At 35.7% G+C, this 15,954-nt stretch overlaps 1 protein-coding gene across 1 annotated transcript in view; it reads left to right on the forward strand.

Annotated features, from left to right (window-relative positions):
• The window catches only part of MALRD1 (MAM and LDL receptor class A domain containing 1), a 243,159-nt gene that overhangs the window by 17,538 nt on the left and 209,667 nt on the right, over window positions 1–15,954 (forward strand). The window contains exons 7-9 of the mRNA XM_025895435.1: window positions 3,894–4,051; window positions 10,465–10,557; window positions 12,737–12,944. Of these exons, the coding sequence (XP_025751220.1) occupies window positions 3,894–4,051; window positions 10,465–10,557; window positions 12,737–12,944 (459 nt within the window). The remainder of the gene's footprint in view (window positions 1–3,893; window positions 4,052–10,464; window positions 10,558–12,736; window positions 12,945–15,954) is intronic.

The following is a 15,954-nucleotide window of genomic DNA, read 5'->3' on the forward strand; positions in this document are numbered from 1 at the left end:
TTTTATTATAGAAAGATTTCTAAAATAAATTTTAGCATTCATTTCAACGCAGTCTAGTAACTGTAAATCAAGTTATAATGGAATAGCAGGCAAAAGTGCCTGAGTGTATACACTGTTAAGATGAATTTTTGCATGTATGTACAATGGAGAGCATATAGAGTAGTCAAGCAGACTTTTTTCTTTTCCTCTTTAAATATGAGGAAAAAAAGTCACACCACCTTCCAATTTCCAATTAGACTTTTAATTTGATTTTATTTGAAACACTTCTCTGAAAGGTGTTTAATCTGTGCCATACTTTAACACGACACCTCAAGGGCTAGTAACGAGTATGGATTTCCCTTTTATGGCAATATTGTGCTAACAGAAAAGATACTGAAATTCTGTAAGTGGCTTTCACAGGACTAGGTCTAGGACTAGACCAGCAATGTCTATAGAAACAGAACATATCTGGAAATGTTGGCTCTGTAGGTGCTTGGGCATTATTGTATGAATATGCACTGTAGCTGAGTAGGCTGAATCTGTAACACAGACAGCTGCTTGGGGACACTGTGCTTCCTTGTCATCAAGGAAAAAATAAAATGTGAGAAGAAACAAGTGTCAAAACAACACATAGAATTTAATTCATCATTAACATTGCAAAGTATTGAAAAATATGAACTGTGACTGCTTGCCTCTCCATACATTCAGTATTTCTATTCATGCAGATTTGTTGAGGCATAAATGAAGAGGCTGAATATTAACTAAAATTCTTAAAACTAAAGAAATGGGATGCAAGCTGAAAAAATGCCATGCTTGAGGTCTCAAACTTGCAATGCAAATAGAGCTTGACTAAGGTTTATTTTTTGATTTTGATCAAAGGTTTCACTTCTATAAATAGAAAAAGGTAAGAAATGAAATTATAAACTCAAGGTCTACACAATTTTATATATAAAGAAAGGATTGCTTATAGTCTTTGAATAATCCTCCTTTGCTGGTGTTCTTAAATTTAATAAAATATTTCTGTCTTTGGATGACTTTTTTTCTTTGTTCCTTTATTGCTTTTCTCCAGTGTTGTAGGCACTTTCTCTATCACTTTTTCTCTTAATTTCTCTAGTGTCAAAAGTTCTTACAGAGGTTTTATATTCCCCTGCAATACTGTTCAGAAAATACTTTTTTCTTCTTGTTTTCTTTATTGATATTTCATACATGCTGTGTAATTTCCATAGTTCATGCTTACATTGGTTTAAACTGGTTTCCTACATCTAGGATAACACTTCTTTAATAGCAAAATTAGTTAAACAAATTCTTTGCATAAGAAAAATGATGATGCAAAAAGAAATCAAAGGAAGCACCAAGTTTTTAAACCCAACATTTCAGATAACCAGTGATAAAATTTACTCAAGTTAAAACATGAAAAAACAGTGACATCATTAGGTTATGTGATTCTTTTTCATTATCTTTTTTCTCTCTCTTTTTCTTTTATTTTATTCAAAGATTTAACCCAGGATTTCTGAATTCATGAAAAATCACTTTCAAAGAGTAGAAACAATGACAGTTTGAGCTCTTTTTTCCTCGAAATGGTTGAGTGGGAGAATTGTTGCAGGGCTTTGGTTCAGAGGCTGAACAGGTCTCTGCTTGGGAAGAGAACTTTTCAGAAATGAAAAAGTCCCACTCAGTGGCTCAGTTTAAACTGAAAGCTCAGTATTTACTCTAAAACCAGTAACACAGATTCAAAGTTGTGTCATTTGTGAAATAAAAATCCCACGGATTTAAGTGGGAGTGATGAGATTTGAGTCAGAATATGGTTAAGATAGAATTAGTTAGCTAAACATTTATAGGCTTTTAGTGTTCAGCATAGCAGGATACTGGTAGGTTCACCAGCCCACCTCAGTTCTAAGATGATGCTGGGCCACCTCAGCAGTAAATCATAAACTCTGCTTCTTAGTTGAGTGCCAGTGTAGTCAGTGGCTGATCTTTCTGCAGGACTCCCAAGATTTTACTTATGACAGACAAAATTTTCCTTCAAAATTGAAAGAAACAAGACTGTTTAGCTAAAACCTGATTAAGCAGCCATGTGGAGAAAACAAAAGACCTGTTCTGCCTTTAAAAACAAGGAGAAGTTTGGCACTTCAGAAAGAGCAAGTTGGGAAAATTTAGGAGAACAAGTCATAAAGAAGGTCAGAGCATAAACACAGTAATATGCTATGCAGTGTTTGCACTGAGGGAAATTCAGACCTTAAAGGTCTGAAAGGTACAGAGGTACAACGTTTGCAACAAATGAAAGAAAACTCTTCCCAGTACCTTTAATCATTAGAAAACTACTTGATAAATGTTGTCCAAAAGTAATAATAATAAAAAAATCCCTGGAAGAGGGGACCACTGTTCTGCTTTTACAGGCTATAGAGAAGAGGGGAAAAAAAATAAAAAAGTCAATTTTCAGTTTCTGTAGTCTTCATTTCTGAAACTAGGCCTCAATTTCTTTAAGAAACACTCACAATACTTGTGTGAATTCTCTAAAGAACACTCAACATGCCTCTTGGACACAGAATCATTCTGGATGCTTCATAGAACTTCTGTTTATCTAGTGCTGTTCACTTGCTTTCTCCTCTAAAAACCATGTCAGCTTCACTTTGCCCTGTTTATAAAGATTCAGGAATTTGAAATGAAAAGGGAAAAGAATGTTAATTATCATTTGGCTCAGAAACTAAACTGGGTTGGTTTTATAATGACATAGGAGAACACTGAAGTTAGACAAAGAAGCAGCAGTATAACTTCTAGTGTTGTTGCATATTTCTCTTATGCACAAGAAAGTATAGAAGTGTAAATGGTTTGTTGATATGTGTCAAACAGAAAGTTGGGTTAAATCTATAATACTAGTTTACCTTGAGATTTGCTTGTGTGGCATGAAATTGCAGGCTTAATTCCAGTGAAATTGCAACCATGTTTTTCAGTGTAAATCATGGCCTAACACAAAGAGTAAACTGGCAACAAAAGGAAAAGAATGTTGTCCTTTATAATAATGAACGTTTTCCTTGTGAAATGACACCTTCTCCCTTCACCTTGAGATTGTGCAATATCTACATTTGAGATAAGTTTTATTTAGAGAAAGGAACACAGAAACTGCTGACTTAAGACCTTTAATCAGTTCTTGTTTACTATTTTAATAGTTGCTTCGGAAGGCGGTAAACATTCAGTGGCTCAGGAGCAGGGGGAAAAAAAGGCCTGATATATTCAGTAAAAAGTATTTAGGCTTTTTATTTCTGACAACTAAAGGACACTGTTGAGGGGATGTAGTACTCTTTTAGATCTCAGTAAGAGGGCTTTTATGAGGGGCAGTAGGTCAAGAAGAGCACAAATTGCTTTTCTGCTTCAGATGGAAAGACAATATACTTCTAACATTTTGTTGCAGAAATTCTGGCTGAGAAGTAAAGACCTTGATTACGTGGTGGTGATGTGACTGCCTCCTGTAGAAATAAAGCAGAATGCCTTTATTATTTTTTAAGTATTGGTGTAAAAAGCATATTTTCTGGAAACCACAGTGGAAGTAGGAAGAAAGCCCAGTTTCCACATATATTTGTCATTAGGTTACAATTGAATGGTTGTGAATGTAAGGAGGCTGAGCTGAATGTGGGACTTCTAACAGCTTTTAACATGCAAAGTAACAACTTCGAGATACTACCAATTGATATAATTTTTGGTTGCTGGGGCTATCTGTGAGTAAAATGAAGATCTATCTTTGTAACAGGAAACACTTAGATGACATCGAAGTCACATAAACAGCCTGATGATCAAATTCAATTCTTGCTGGGAGGGGTCTATGGTTTAATTATGTGAAAGCAGTCCTTATTTTCATAAACTGAGAAAAAAAAGAATGTTCTGTGAAAAAGTGACCTTTCTCTTCTTTCATTTTTCAGGCCGTTTTGAATGGTTAGAAGCTAATGACAATGCATTATATGAAAGTGCTTATCTAAACAACTCCATGTGTCATTGCTCCAGCAAGAATTGCCATTTTCAGTTTCATTACTCCATGGCAGATAGCAGCGTTCTCAAGGCAGTACTTTTTATTAATCAGGTAATCAGGTAATCATGCATTCATTTCCAAAAGGTAAAGGCATGGCAACACAGGTGTTACTAGACAAAATGGAAGAAGATACACCTGCTACTACATGCCTGCCCCCTGAATTAGTTTGTGCAAAACAGTACCTTGGTACTGTTCCACTGATCTGTGCAATTGCAAAGCCTGGGTGTTTGCCATCTCAGCCATAAACTAATTTGATGGGTGAATGTTCTGCAATAAGACTTCAAGGACACCCCCAAGCTATTACTGAATTAAATAAATTGGGGATTTCAGGGGAAAAATCTGTAGTAAAGGCTTTTCTAGCCTTCTTCCTGTTCTGGAAATATGAAAATAGGTGCTTTTGTCTACGGAGACACAGAAAAAAATTAAGTTGTTGACTCAGGATAACTGGAAAGTTCTTGATTAGATACTTGATTTGTTTTGCCCAAGTCTTAGGGAAGTAATTTTCCTATTCTTTTACCTATTAGTAGATAAAACAGCCTTGTCAAACTGAAACACAAATCCCAGCTGAGGTATGTTATTTCCATCTTTTTTACCTCCCTTGCCTTGTAGAGGCTTTCTGATGTTCTCTTTTGAAAGTCTGGTTTAATAGCTTAATATTGATGCCTTGTACTGCTACTTAATGAAAGCAAGAGCAACAGAGCTGGTCTCATTAAGTTAATGGCTCTCGTATCTTGGTGTTGGAGTTGAATTCTTATCACCCAACAATACATTTGTATTTAAAAAGAGATCTACTTCATTCACAAAGATAAGATGCTAAAAACCCCGAAGGGTAACAATACCAAGAGGTCTAAACATAGGAACAGGTAATGGAAATAATTTATTTCTTTCTGACTCTGACTACTCATGAAAACAGCTCCAGGTTCTGTTTTTCATTTATAAAAGGGAATAGTTGTATTTTTCAATGACCCATTACTGTACCAGGGAATTGTAACATAATCAGTGTTCTGGTCAGAATGCATGGAGATTTGTGCCATAGTACTCGCCAATAAATTCCCAGGTATGACACTCATGGCAACCTTGAGACAGAATCCAAATCCTGATTTTAGTGGTTCACCTAAGTAGGATCAGCAGACCCAATTTAAGAGTTTTCTTTTCCTGAAAATAGAGCAAATTATTTGCGCCAAAACCATAAGAAAACTGATATTTGAGTTCCCATAGAACTAGGAGCCTAGATCGAACCAACTAATTTATAAACAGGTCCTTACATAAGCATATGAAGAATATTTTTGGTGGTTATTACATCAGGTCAGTCCATTCTGCTTCCATAGATTCTCTTAGCCCTTTTATGTTTTAGTTATTTAATTTTACCTTCAGTAAGAAGTGTTTTTATTGCATATAAAGTTATTTAAAGCTGACGCAAAATTTGCCAAAACAATATTAAGAAACTTCTGTTGATAGTTTCAAAAACAAAACCATATAGACTGTATATTTGAGACTTCTTAAGCAGAAAAGAAGGGAGAGTTGGGGTTTACACATTTTGCTACTAAATCATTAGGTTGTTTATGAAAATGAAACGAATCTTCAAAGCTAGCCAGTATTGAGAAACAGAAGTGAAAGACAAGCGCTGATTCTGACCCTGGAAGACAACAGAGCTGCTGTCCTGGAGGCTGTCATTCAAGATAACTTCTCAGTTGCATGTTCCATGCAGTTTCTCTGCACATCCTATTACTGTATTTATTGATCAGAACCACTTGTCTTTGAACAACTTTTGCTAAGTCCCAGCACTGACAGGCCTGACACAAATGGAGACTGGATTGCACTTAATGTACAGTTTTACTACTGTTCTTAGAGAAAAAGCACCACAGATGTTGTAAATGTATCCCTGGCCTTCCTCACCCTTTCAACAGAGAGAGCAAAGATGAGTGAACGTATTGTCTAATATAGATATTATGTCATCAATTGTAAGACAGGGAATCTAAATTGCTCTTGGGTTTAAGAAGGACAGGGAAAATGGACTCCTTTTGTCAATATAAACCTATTGTTTACTTACATTTAGCTTGCAGTCCATTATAATCTGCAGCTTTTCTTCTTTTATTTTTGGCTTGGCAAAGTTGCTCTTCATTAAAGACTACTATTTGACCATTTGATTTTTCTTTCTTAACTGTGATTCATATGTCTTTGAACTTTGTCTTATTGGTTTGAAACTGGGTTCTGTATACTGAGATGATTTTAAATTCTAATGATGTCCTTCAGATTTCTTGTAACTTCTTCCAATTTAGTGTTATCCACATTATTTTAAAATTTATTTGTCATTCCACTCTCCACACTCTCCAGTAAGTTCATCAGCACTATAATTATACCAGGACCTGGAACAGAGCTATGCAGAGCTCTATTATAATTTTATTTTAGTTTGATAGAAAACTATTGACATCTCCTCTTTAAAATAATCTCACATTTCTATTGTGTTAAAAGTCTTTATTAAGTGAAATAATCTCTACTTTTTCAAGTCTATTTTGATGAAAAAACCCACAAACATTATACTCACTGAATGCAACTCACTCCTCATTAGAAGCAGCTAATGTAGGTTTCTCACTTTCTAATTCTCTAGCTGCTTACAAGATTGCCATAAGTAAATTTGTTCATTGTCTTAAGAGTTGTTCAGCAACTTGGCTATAATTGCATAGTTTGTATTTTTCCCTTAACTGCAATATATGTCCTTTGTTGTGCCACTTCTCTAGTTTTCTGCACATTCTCCTCAGGTTCTCAGAGCTGGCTGCTGATAGTGAGATATTCCCTTCATTATGTAACCTTTACTTAACACTTCCTGATTCCATTCCAGTTTCAGTACTTAATGGCTTATAGATATTTGTAACATTATTCTTCTATTTCAGCCTTGTTTGCATTCCCTTTTGGCAATATTAACTGTTCAACTAACATAAAATATTCATAGAATCATAGAATATGCTGAATTGGAAGGTACACATAAGGATCATTGGAGTCCAAGTCCTGGCCCAGCACAGGACAGTTCCCAAGAATCACACCATGAGCCTGAGAGCATTGACCAAATGCTTCCTGAACTCTGTCAGGCTTGGTGCTGTGACCACTTCCCTGGGGAGCCTGTTCCAGTGCCCAACCACTCTCTGGGGGAAGAACCTTTTTCTAATATCCAACCTAAACCTCCCCTGACACAATTTCAGGCCATTCCCTCAGGTCCTGTCACTGGTCACCATAGAGAAGAGATCAGTGCCTGCCCCTCCTCTTCCCCACACAAGGGAGTCATAACTGCAGTGAGGTCTCCCCTCAGTTTCCTCTTCTCCAGGCTGAACAAACCAAGTGACCTCAGCCACTCCTCATACGGCTTCCCCTCAACGTCCTTTACCATCTTTGCTACCCTCCTTTGGACAATCTCTAACAGCTTAATGTCTTTCTCATATTGCTGAGCCCAAAACTGCCACAATATTCAAGGTGAGGCTGCCCCAGTGCAGAGCAGAGCAGAACAATCTCCCCCCTCACCAGGCTGGCGATGCTTTGCCTGATGCCTCCCAGGACACGGTTGGCCCTCCTGGCTGCCAGGGCACTGCTGACTCATATTTAGGGACCCTGAGATCCCTTTCCCTGGCAATATTCTCCAGTGTCTTGTTCCCCAGTCTGTCCATACAATCAACAATATCAATTGTCAGATAAATTTTAAAATTTTCTGTGAAAACTGAAACCAAATAAGATATTAACTTCAGTCTGTCATTTGCCATTCATTACTTGTTTATTTCTCCCATTAAGTAATGGACTTCTTCCTTTTATCTTTACATCTTGTACGGCTTAAAAAACAGATGGAAGTTAGACAATAAAAGGTAATTTCAACTAATGTTTATATGTGCAATCATATTTGTACCCTAATGAATTAAAAGTTTTCTGGGTGTTCACCAACACTTGCAAAAACCACACAAGTACACTCCTTCACAGAAGTCAAAGTTGATCCATTAATCATTGAGGGGGAACAGATAAATCTTTGTTCCAAATTGCTCTCTGAAATGAGAGAAATAGGAACAAAATAATGGGTGCAGTTGCACAGTAGTGCATGTATCTGTAAAGATATGTCAAAAAAAAAAAAAAGAAAAAGGTCTATTTCAGAAATGGAGTATTTTAGCAAAAGTCATGATAGTCTCTTCCATCCTTCGAATCTGACTAGTATTATCTCAGAAAAAAAACATTGCTGGGAAAAGGAACAATTCTTGCCCGTTTTAGTTTTACAAAAAAAATTTTATCAATAGTAATATATCACAATATGGGGAATAGAGTGGAGGTATCTTGAGCAACTGCTCCCCCACATAACTAAAATAAATCTTGAAGGAAAGTACTGGAAAAGCAATACCTTCCACATTTTAAAAGAAAGCTAACGATGCAAGGAATGTGCTAGAGGTGTTAACCTATTTGTCCCAAAGGTGTAGACAAATCTGACAAACAGGATGAATACTGCAGAGAAATATTGTAAGGAAGGGAAATAATAATATTGGCTTCTTAGAGCTGTATAAAGTCAGAGGGTAAAGTCTGCTGCATGGAACAATAGACAGTTTAAAATTTTGATACATCTGAGGTGACTTCAGTGTAAAAAACTGCCTTAGAAGGTCTGGATACTAACATGTGAACAGAAAAATCAAGTTTACTGCTATAAGTTGTGCTTATTAAAATGAATTTGGGAGAAAGATGGTCATGGGGCTGGATATCTCAGCTGTTATTTGAATGTGAACTAAATTATAGTATCTGGGTGCATACAGTGAAAGACACAGCAAATGTAGAGTATTTCCAAAGGGTATACAAATGTGTTTGGAGCGTTCATATATGTAGGTGTGGGGGGAATACAGTAGCTAAAACAGTCACTTAACCACAGGCTATGGTTTTTACCTACCATGCAGTATGGTTCCTAGCACATCATCAGTTTCTGTGTCTTGTATGTACCTACTGTAGGCTAATAGATTTCCTTTGGAAGCTGAATTATTTAGGAAAATGAAGTAAGTTTTACACAGAATGAAGTGTTCTCAATACTGAAAGACTTTTGCTGAATATCTGCTACATGAACAAGTGGACAAATACATCCCATACCTATGTGGAAACTCACAGCTGACTTTTAGTTCTGAAATCAAATATGTCATATGGTTTATCCAAATTTGATCTCATCTGTAATTTCGTGTTTGGAATAAGGGTATTGCCTTGGCTCTGTCTTGCAGTTTTCTTGCAGTTTTCTGATCTTTGAATGTATTTTCAATAGAGATTTAATCTTCCAGTGTTGTTAGTATGCCAGAACAAGACTGGTAAGGAACGAACTTTAATTGGCTGCACATCACAAATCATATCAGTGTAATTCTGCTGGCACAGCAGCCTATCAAGCAGTAGACAGCATCTTTCTCCTCTTTTTTTATATTACAAGACAGGAAAGAAGATAACTGTCCTTGTCCATAGTATTGATAACATTTCACATTCCTATCATAACCCCATTTATTAGTCTCCTGTAAGATGAATTGTTTTTATACCTTCAATTTCTCTTCATGCAAGGGACTTTCCCTTTCTCTTACTCTGCTTTGAATATTTTTCTGAACTGTCACTAATTCTGCGATATCTTTTGTGGAAAAATTATGACCAATATTTCCTAAATGGAGTCTCAATATTGATATCTGTAATGGTAAATCTGTTTGTATGTATAACCTATATTAAATTTTCCAGAAGTTTTTTCTGTCCTTCTGGCTTTGGTCTGTTTTGAAGCTCTTCTTGAAAAGATTTTGTGTAGGTATATGAAGTTCAAACTGCTACCTTCTTTTCTTTATACTGGCCTAAGTATGTTCCAGACAGGATCATGACTAGAAGTAGGATGAGCACAAGCTGTTTTTGCCAGATTATTGAATCAAAAGGGCTTTGAGTGCTTGCATAAAGGCAACCTTACCATATTTAGCAGTCTTGCTTTTATCCTTAGGAGGTGGAGTGAAAATAGGGATTAAGGTAACTCAGAACATGACTAGAAGTTGTCAGATTTTACTCTGTGTGCTTGCTTTACAAATTTAAAAAAAAAAAAAAAAAGTTTTAGCACAACTGACAGACCCCAAATTCAGTTCTAAGAAAACTAAATCTAACACAACCTAATATAAGCAGTTATTTATGAACAGGAAACTTATGTAGAGAGCACCGTGGAAAGATATTGTTAAATTCAGCAACAACATGGCTTAATTTGCATATTAATTAACTTTAATTCTACCAACTCCTGATAACTATATTAGTCTGTTTAATCACAGTGAACATGTCTTGTTTCCCCCCTCTCCTGCAGACCTCAGTGCAAAGATTGCAAACAAATATATGAAGCTCTATTTTCTCACTTTGTATATATTGGTCATTTGGTTGGGATATGAAAAGATAAGAACAAAAAAATGGCCTTGAGGAACAAAAAATATCTTTATAACATTGTTTTCTACATTTTACAGGAGGAATATGTCTTATGGGAAACCAACATCATGACTAAGAAGGAATGGGTCAAAGTAAATATACAGCTACCAAGAGGACTAGAAAATTTAAAGGTATGAATGAAAAAAAGTACATGCTCAATTTTTGGAGATGCTTTATTGTTTATAGAGCTTCTAGGAAAATGAAAAATTATATACAACCTGAATATCTTGCTGTTTCTTCAATATGAGTAAATATCTGGTTGTAGCTCAACAAAACATCTACGCAAGCATCGCATGCAGAAGCTGCTGATCTTTAATAACATGCAAGAAAATGAATACAAATCTCACCTGATTTGGTTAGTCTTCTGAGTCCATCTCAGGTGTTATTAACTCATTTAAATATATATACTATTGTGTGACATTATGTAAATTATCTTCTCGGGATTTCAGTGAAATTATGTAAACTGCAATTGAGAGGATACCTCCTCCTTGAGTTTACAGGCATAGAGAAGAATGTTAATTTGCAACTACTCAATTCTTATATTAATTTACAAGTTTTCATTTTAAGTAATTTTTAATTTACATTTTTCTTTTGTAATTCTGCAAATAACCATCATATTTTACTGTTTCAACAATCAGTTGAAAATATAATCTCTGTGAAAGGACAAAGACTAAGCCTACTGCAGGAATTGATGTTTCAACAAATGTTAGAATGAATGCATTTCAAGAAGCTAGTAAGTTCTCAATGCATGTTGTTGCCCACCTCTCCTTTTCACACAAGGACAAGTGTGAATAAACAAGCAGATGTGTAATTAGGCTATCTGCAGTATCTAAAAATAAATAAACAAATAAATAGTAACTAAATAAATAAATAAATAAAAAGCCTGCTGAAGTTGTATGTATATAAGTAGAGAGCCAAAACTATGTATTCTTGTACAAAGACTGCAAGGATCACTTGTACTTAGGAAAGGAAAGATATTATCTTTAATTATGTGGCTGTGTCATGGTTTCTGCACAGCATTGTACTGTTTGAACCAATAGAGAATGCAGAGTGTTAGAAGGCTTTTGTCATTGTGAAGAAATTGTCTCTAGTGGAAGATAACGACATATAACGTTCTCATTGTTTAGAAAGAAAATGCCTCTTGAGATTTCACTCCAATCTAATTCCCAGGCTTTGGGGAGTATGCTAGACCCTTCTGCTTATGTCCCAAAAAAATGACTGTTCTATCTCCTTCTGTTTTGTCTGGTACTCTTACACTGTGCTTTTTGACTCTTGCATGTAAATACTTTCTGAGACACACTATGGTCATGTTCCAGCTGGTCAAACCCCACAACTCCATTTTTATTTATTCCTATTTATTCCTCCAGTTCTTGTTTTTCAGTGCTTTCTTTCATTGCAGTCTTCATCTTTTTGATATCCTGTTTGCTGCTTTAACTCGGGTAAAAGAAACCTGGAGAGCACAAGTGGGGTAATCTCCTTGTTTTGAGGCCCAGCGGAGGTGGGCTCCTCCATGGCCAGGAGCAAGAGGTGTTCATCTGAAATTTCATTGCCATAAATCAGCTTGTCCTAAATCTGCTCAGAGCAAGAGAACTCTGTCAGAAAGAAAAATGCTGCTTGAATTTCTATAAGTCAATAGCAGTAATATAAGCCAGGTGAGGGCAGAGGCCCAACATTGGTGAGTGACAGTCCATATAATTAAAACATTAGCATGGTATTTAGCAAGGTTTTGACCCAAGCAAATTAGCCATCTCCCAAACAGTGCCCAGAACAGCTCCAGGATTACAAACAGGTAGAGACCAAGCTCACTGCAGAGACTGGGTGTATCCATTTTATCTTAAGTTATGGAACAGGTATGAGCTGTTAGTCTCTGCTATGCGAAGTGGTGTCTGAGGACACCAGTCCCCAGCCCATTTTATGCACCTGTGAGTGCAACTGAAAATTTTTCTCTTGGGCATCTGCAAAATGAGGTTATGAAGAGATTTCAGAAAGGAAGATGGAGTCTTTAGGAGGTTACATTTCAGGACACCTTTCTAAAGCACAGAGACATTACAACTTTTTAGCTAAATGCTTATGAGATTATGAGTTTTTCTTTAAAATAGGCTTTTTTTTTTTTTTAATTTCATTCTTGGAGTTCATCAAACCATTTTAGCCGAAAATTTTCTGAAATTTCAACCTGAGATAGTCATAAAAAATTTCAGATTTTTTGTAGTGGAAAGTATGCAGTGCTTTTTAAACTTAGAACTGTTTTATATAAATAAAAATCAGTTTGTTGTCTGTTAACACAGATATTTTATCTGTAACAATCCACAGCTTATGTTTAAAGGAACACTCCAGAGCAGGGCAGGTTTCGTTTGTCTGAATAACATCCGGCTCTTGGACATTGCACCATCAGAGCCACCAGGTTTCTGCTCCTTAGAAGAATTCACCTGCAGGGATGGGCAGTCCACAGCACTTGGATCAGCCCGTGACTCCCACCCAGATTGTTCTGATGGCAGCGATGAGGACCCAGCAGCCTGCTGTAAGTGAATCTCATTGTTTTAGAAGAACACTGTGCTGAAGAATATTGTGAAACCCAAAGAGGTCTATATAACAAATCACTAGAAAAAATATTGTTAATTTCTATGGCTTCTTTTCCCCAGAATACTTAATTGCTTTCAGGTTAGTGAAAATGTTCATAGCATTTTCTGTTGTGTATTTTTCTTCTTCCCATTGCTTTCTGTTTCTCTGTCAGGCCTCAGCATTATGTTTTAGATCCAGATAGTAATTTTTTTAAGTATTTGCTAAAATGCAGTATTTAGCATATTTTTACTTGTATGTATTCCCCATATAGCACTTTGATAACCTCTACTTCCATAAATTGCTAGAGAATGAAATCTGCCTTGGGATTTGTTGTTAGAACAGTTTTCTGATTTAGACTGTCTGTGAGTTACTGTCAGAAAATGCATTAATTGACATGATATTTGCATGGTGATACAAATCACCATACAAATGGGCCACAGTTCAGAAGCTACATCTTCTTCATTATATTTGGAGTTGAAGGTAACTTGGGTTAGAAGCCACAATTTCTGCTGTACAAACAAGATTAAAAGAAAATAATTGAAATTACTGGAAAATGCCTATAATAATTCTGAATAATTTTAGGTCTCCTGTGAAAACTACTTTAGAGGCTTCTAAAATTAACCTTATAGCGTGTACATCTGTATGTATATTTGCCTGTGGTAGTAACACTTAAACATATGTTGCAGATAAAAACTCTGCACCTATTTAAGATATAGGTGATGATATATATTGCTGCTGGGAGGTACCAATTAAAATTTTGTGTATTGCTCAAGATAGCTGGATGAAAAACACTGATAATGTTTTATTTTCTAATTGCCTGATGAGACTTTAGGAACTATTTGTGACTATGAGCTTTTTTTTTTAGCTCACAATCTGAATCTTCAAATTTTTTTTCAATTACTTAAATAACCCTGTGGGAATCATCTCTGAAACAAGTAATATGTGCAAATGCTGAAACAACATTTTAAATAGGAAGGTATACACTTTTATCTCTAGGTAGAATCTAAACAAACATTGAAGTCCGGGGTCTCCCTCGGAGATCTCTTTTCCTTTTTTACAAGACTTGACCCTATGCTGGTAGCTCTGTGTGTTTGCTGGTAGGAGTGTGGAGAGTCCTCTTATGTTCTTTACGAGCAATGGAATGAGATTGAATTGTACTTTGAAAACTGGAATGTATTTCTCATCAATTTAGCCATCTCACTTCATAACAATGGGAGAGAATTGTGGCGAATAGTGACTAGGAATATAAAAGAATAATTTCAATGTTTAAAAAGAGGATGAAAAATAATTGTCACAGTTGAAGGGTAGCTGTTAACCGTGTACTTACAGGTACACCCCTGTGCCTCAGACACTGGACGTTGGCACTGGATGACCAAAAGACTAACAAATTACCTAGATATAGTCAGTATTTTAAAGAAAGATCACAGTGGGTCTCTTGGGAATATTTCTTCCATCATGCTGATGTGAATGGGTCAGAGAAACTGGAGAGTGGGCAGAAGAAAGAAAAATCAGAATGGCCTGGGAGTCTCAACACTGTTCTTTGTGGAGTCTCCAGAGTTCATGTGCTGGGGGAAGGACTGATGACAGGTGGTCAGTGCAAAACCCTCTTCAGTTGCTCTGCATAGTGCTCTGCTCTTTGCTGCTGCCTCTGTAGTTAACTTGGGTTTACCTCTTGGACTGATTCTCCACTAACTCCCTTCAGTTTAAAGAAAATAGTACACTCAGCTGAACCTGAGGTATAGGGATTGTTTGCTTCACTGTGTTGGGGTAGTCAGAGGTTAAAGAGATATCATTTTGTTGGAGCAGAGCACAAAAGTATACTTGGACTCTCAAAAAAGAGTGAAGAAAGGTTCTTTTCTAAAGTAAAAAAAAAATAACCATCTTTAAAATAACAATAACCATTTTAAAAGTTGGTCTATTTTAACGGATAGTATTGTCTTGGATACTTCACACACTCCTTTTCAGGAAAGAGGACCCTAATGGTGGAATTTAGCTATTCAATGGTCTAGTCAGCTTAGAAGATTCACCTTTCTAACACTTTCCACGTTTTGAACAAAAGAGATGTAAAGAAATAAATCCTCCTTTATCTTTGTCCTTTGCTCTTTTATTCCCATTACATCCATTTTCCACGAGATCTTGAAATTGTCTGAGATGTTTAGAGTGCACTATATTCAGTCACACTAATTTTCAGTAAAAATTTCTATCTGGTACAATAATGCACATTTTAGCTTTTATTCAGTGTTTTAGCATCTGTCCTTGAACACATCCTCAGTAGTTTCCTTTGATGAAGTACTCTCATGTACTGAAAAAGCTGACATCTCCGTACTGAATGAAAACACAGACCGACAACTGCTACTTAACAATATGAAGAATGTCCCTCTTCTCTTAAGAATTTCTTTGTTTCATTATAATAAGGAAGTTAGAAATAATGTCTCGCTTTTGTCATGTTTACTTGGCATGAATGGTATTTTAATAACACAATTTATCACAAGAACAAATACCTACGTGTTTAGTAATGCTTCTTAATCTGTCTGTTTAATCTCTTCTCATTTATATAAATATATATTTACGTATATCAGACTTAAAAGACTCAAAAAGTAGGAATTTGTCTTATGCACGAGTAAACACCTTTATTTCAGCAGCTTTGTTGAAATCAATGAATCTAATGAAGTGATAAAATATGAAATTAATGTTTTTAATATTAAATTCTCCATTTTCATTATGTCTTTTTGAATATCACTTTTTTGTGATCACTTTAAATTTATTTCACAGTGACTGACAGCAAATTATCAAAACCTAGTAAATATATTCAGAACAGAAAGTGAAATGCAATACCTACATCATTTAAAGGACTATAAAGATCCCTTTCATGATGATGCCTTTTCTTTACTTCCTACCAAAGATAAAGGAAGTTTTGCACTAAATACTGTGAAAAATAACATATTTCAAACACTATACCTACTATAATT

Source organism: Manacus vitellinus, unplaced genomic scaffold (genome assembly GCF_001715985.3).
Source record: "Manacus vitellinus isolate BGI_N305 unplaced genomic scaffold, ASM171598v3 scaffold_3_pilon, whole genome shotgun sequence".
Taxonomy (NCBI): domain Eukaryota; kingdom Metazoa; phylum Chordata; class Aves; order Passeriformes; family Pipridae; genus Manacus; species Manacus vitellinus.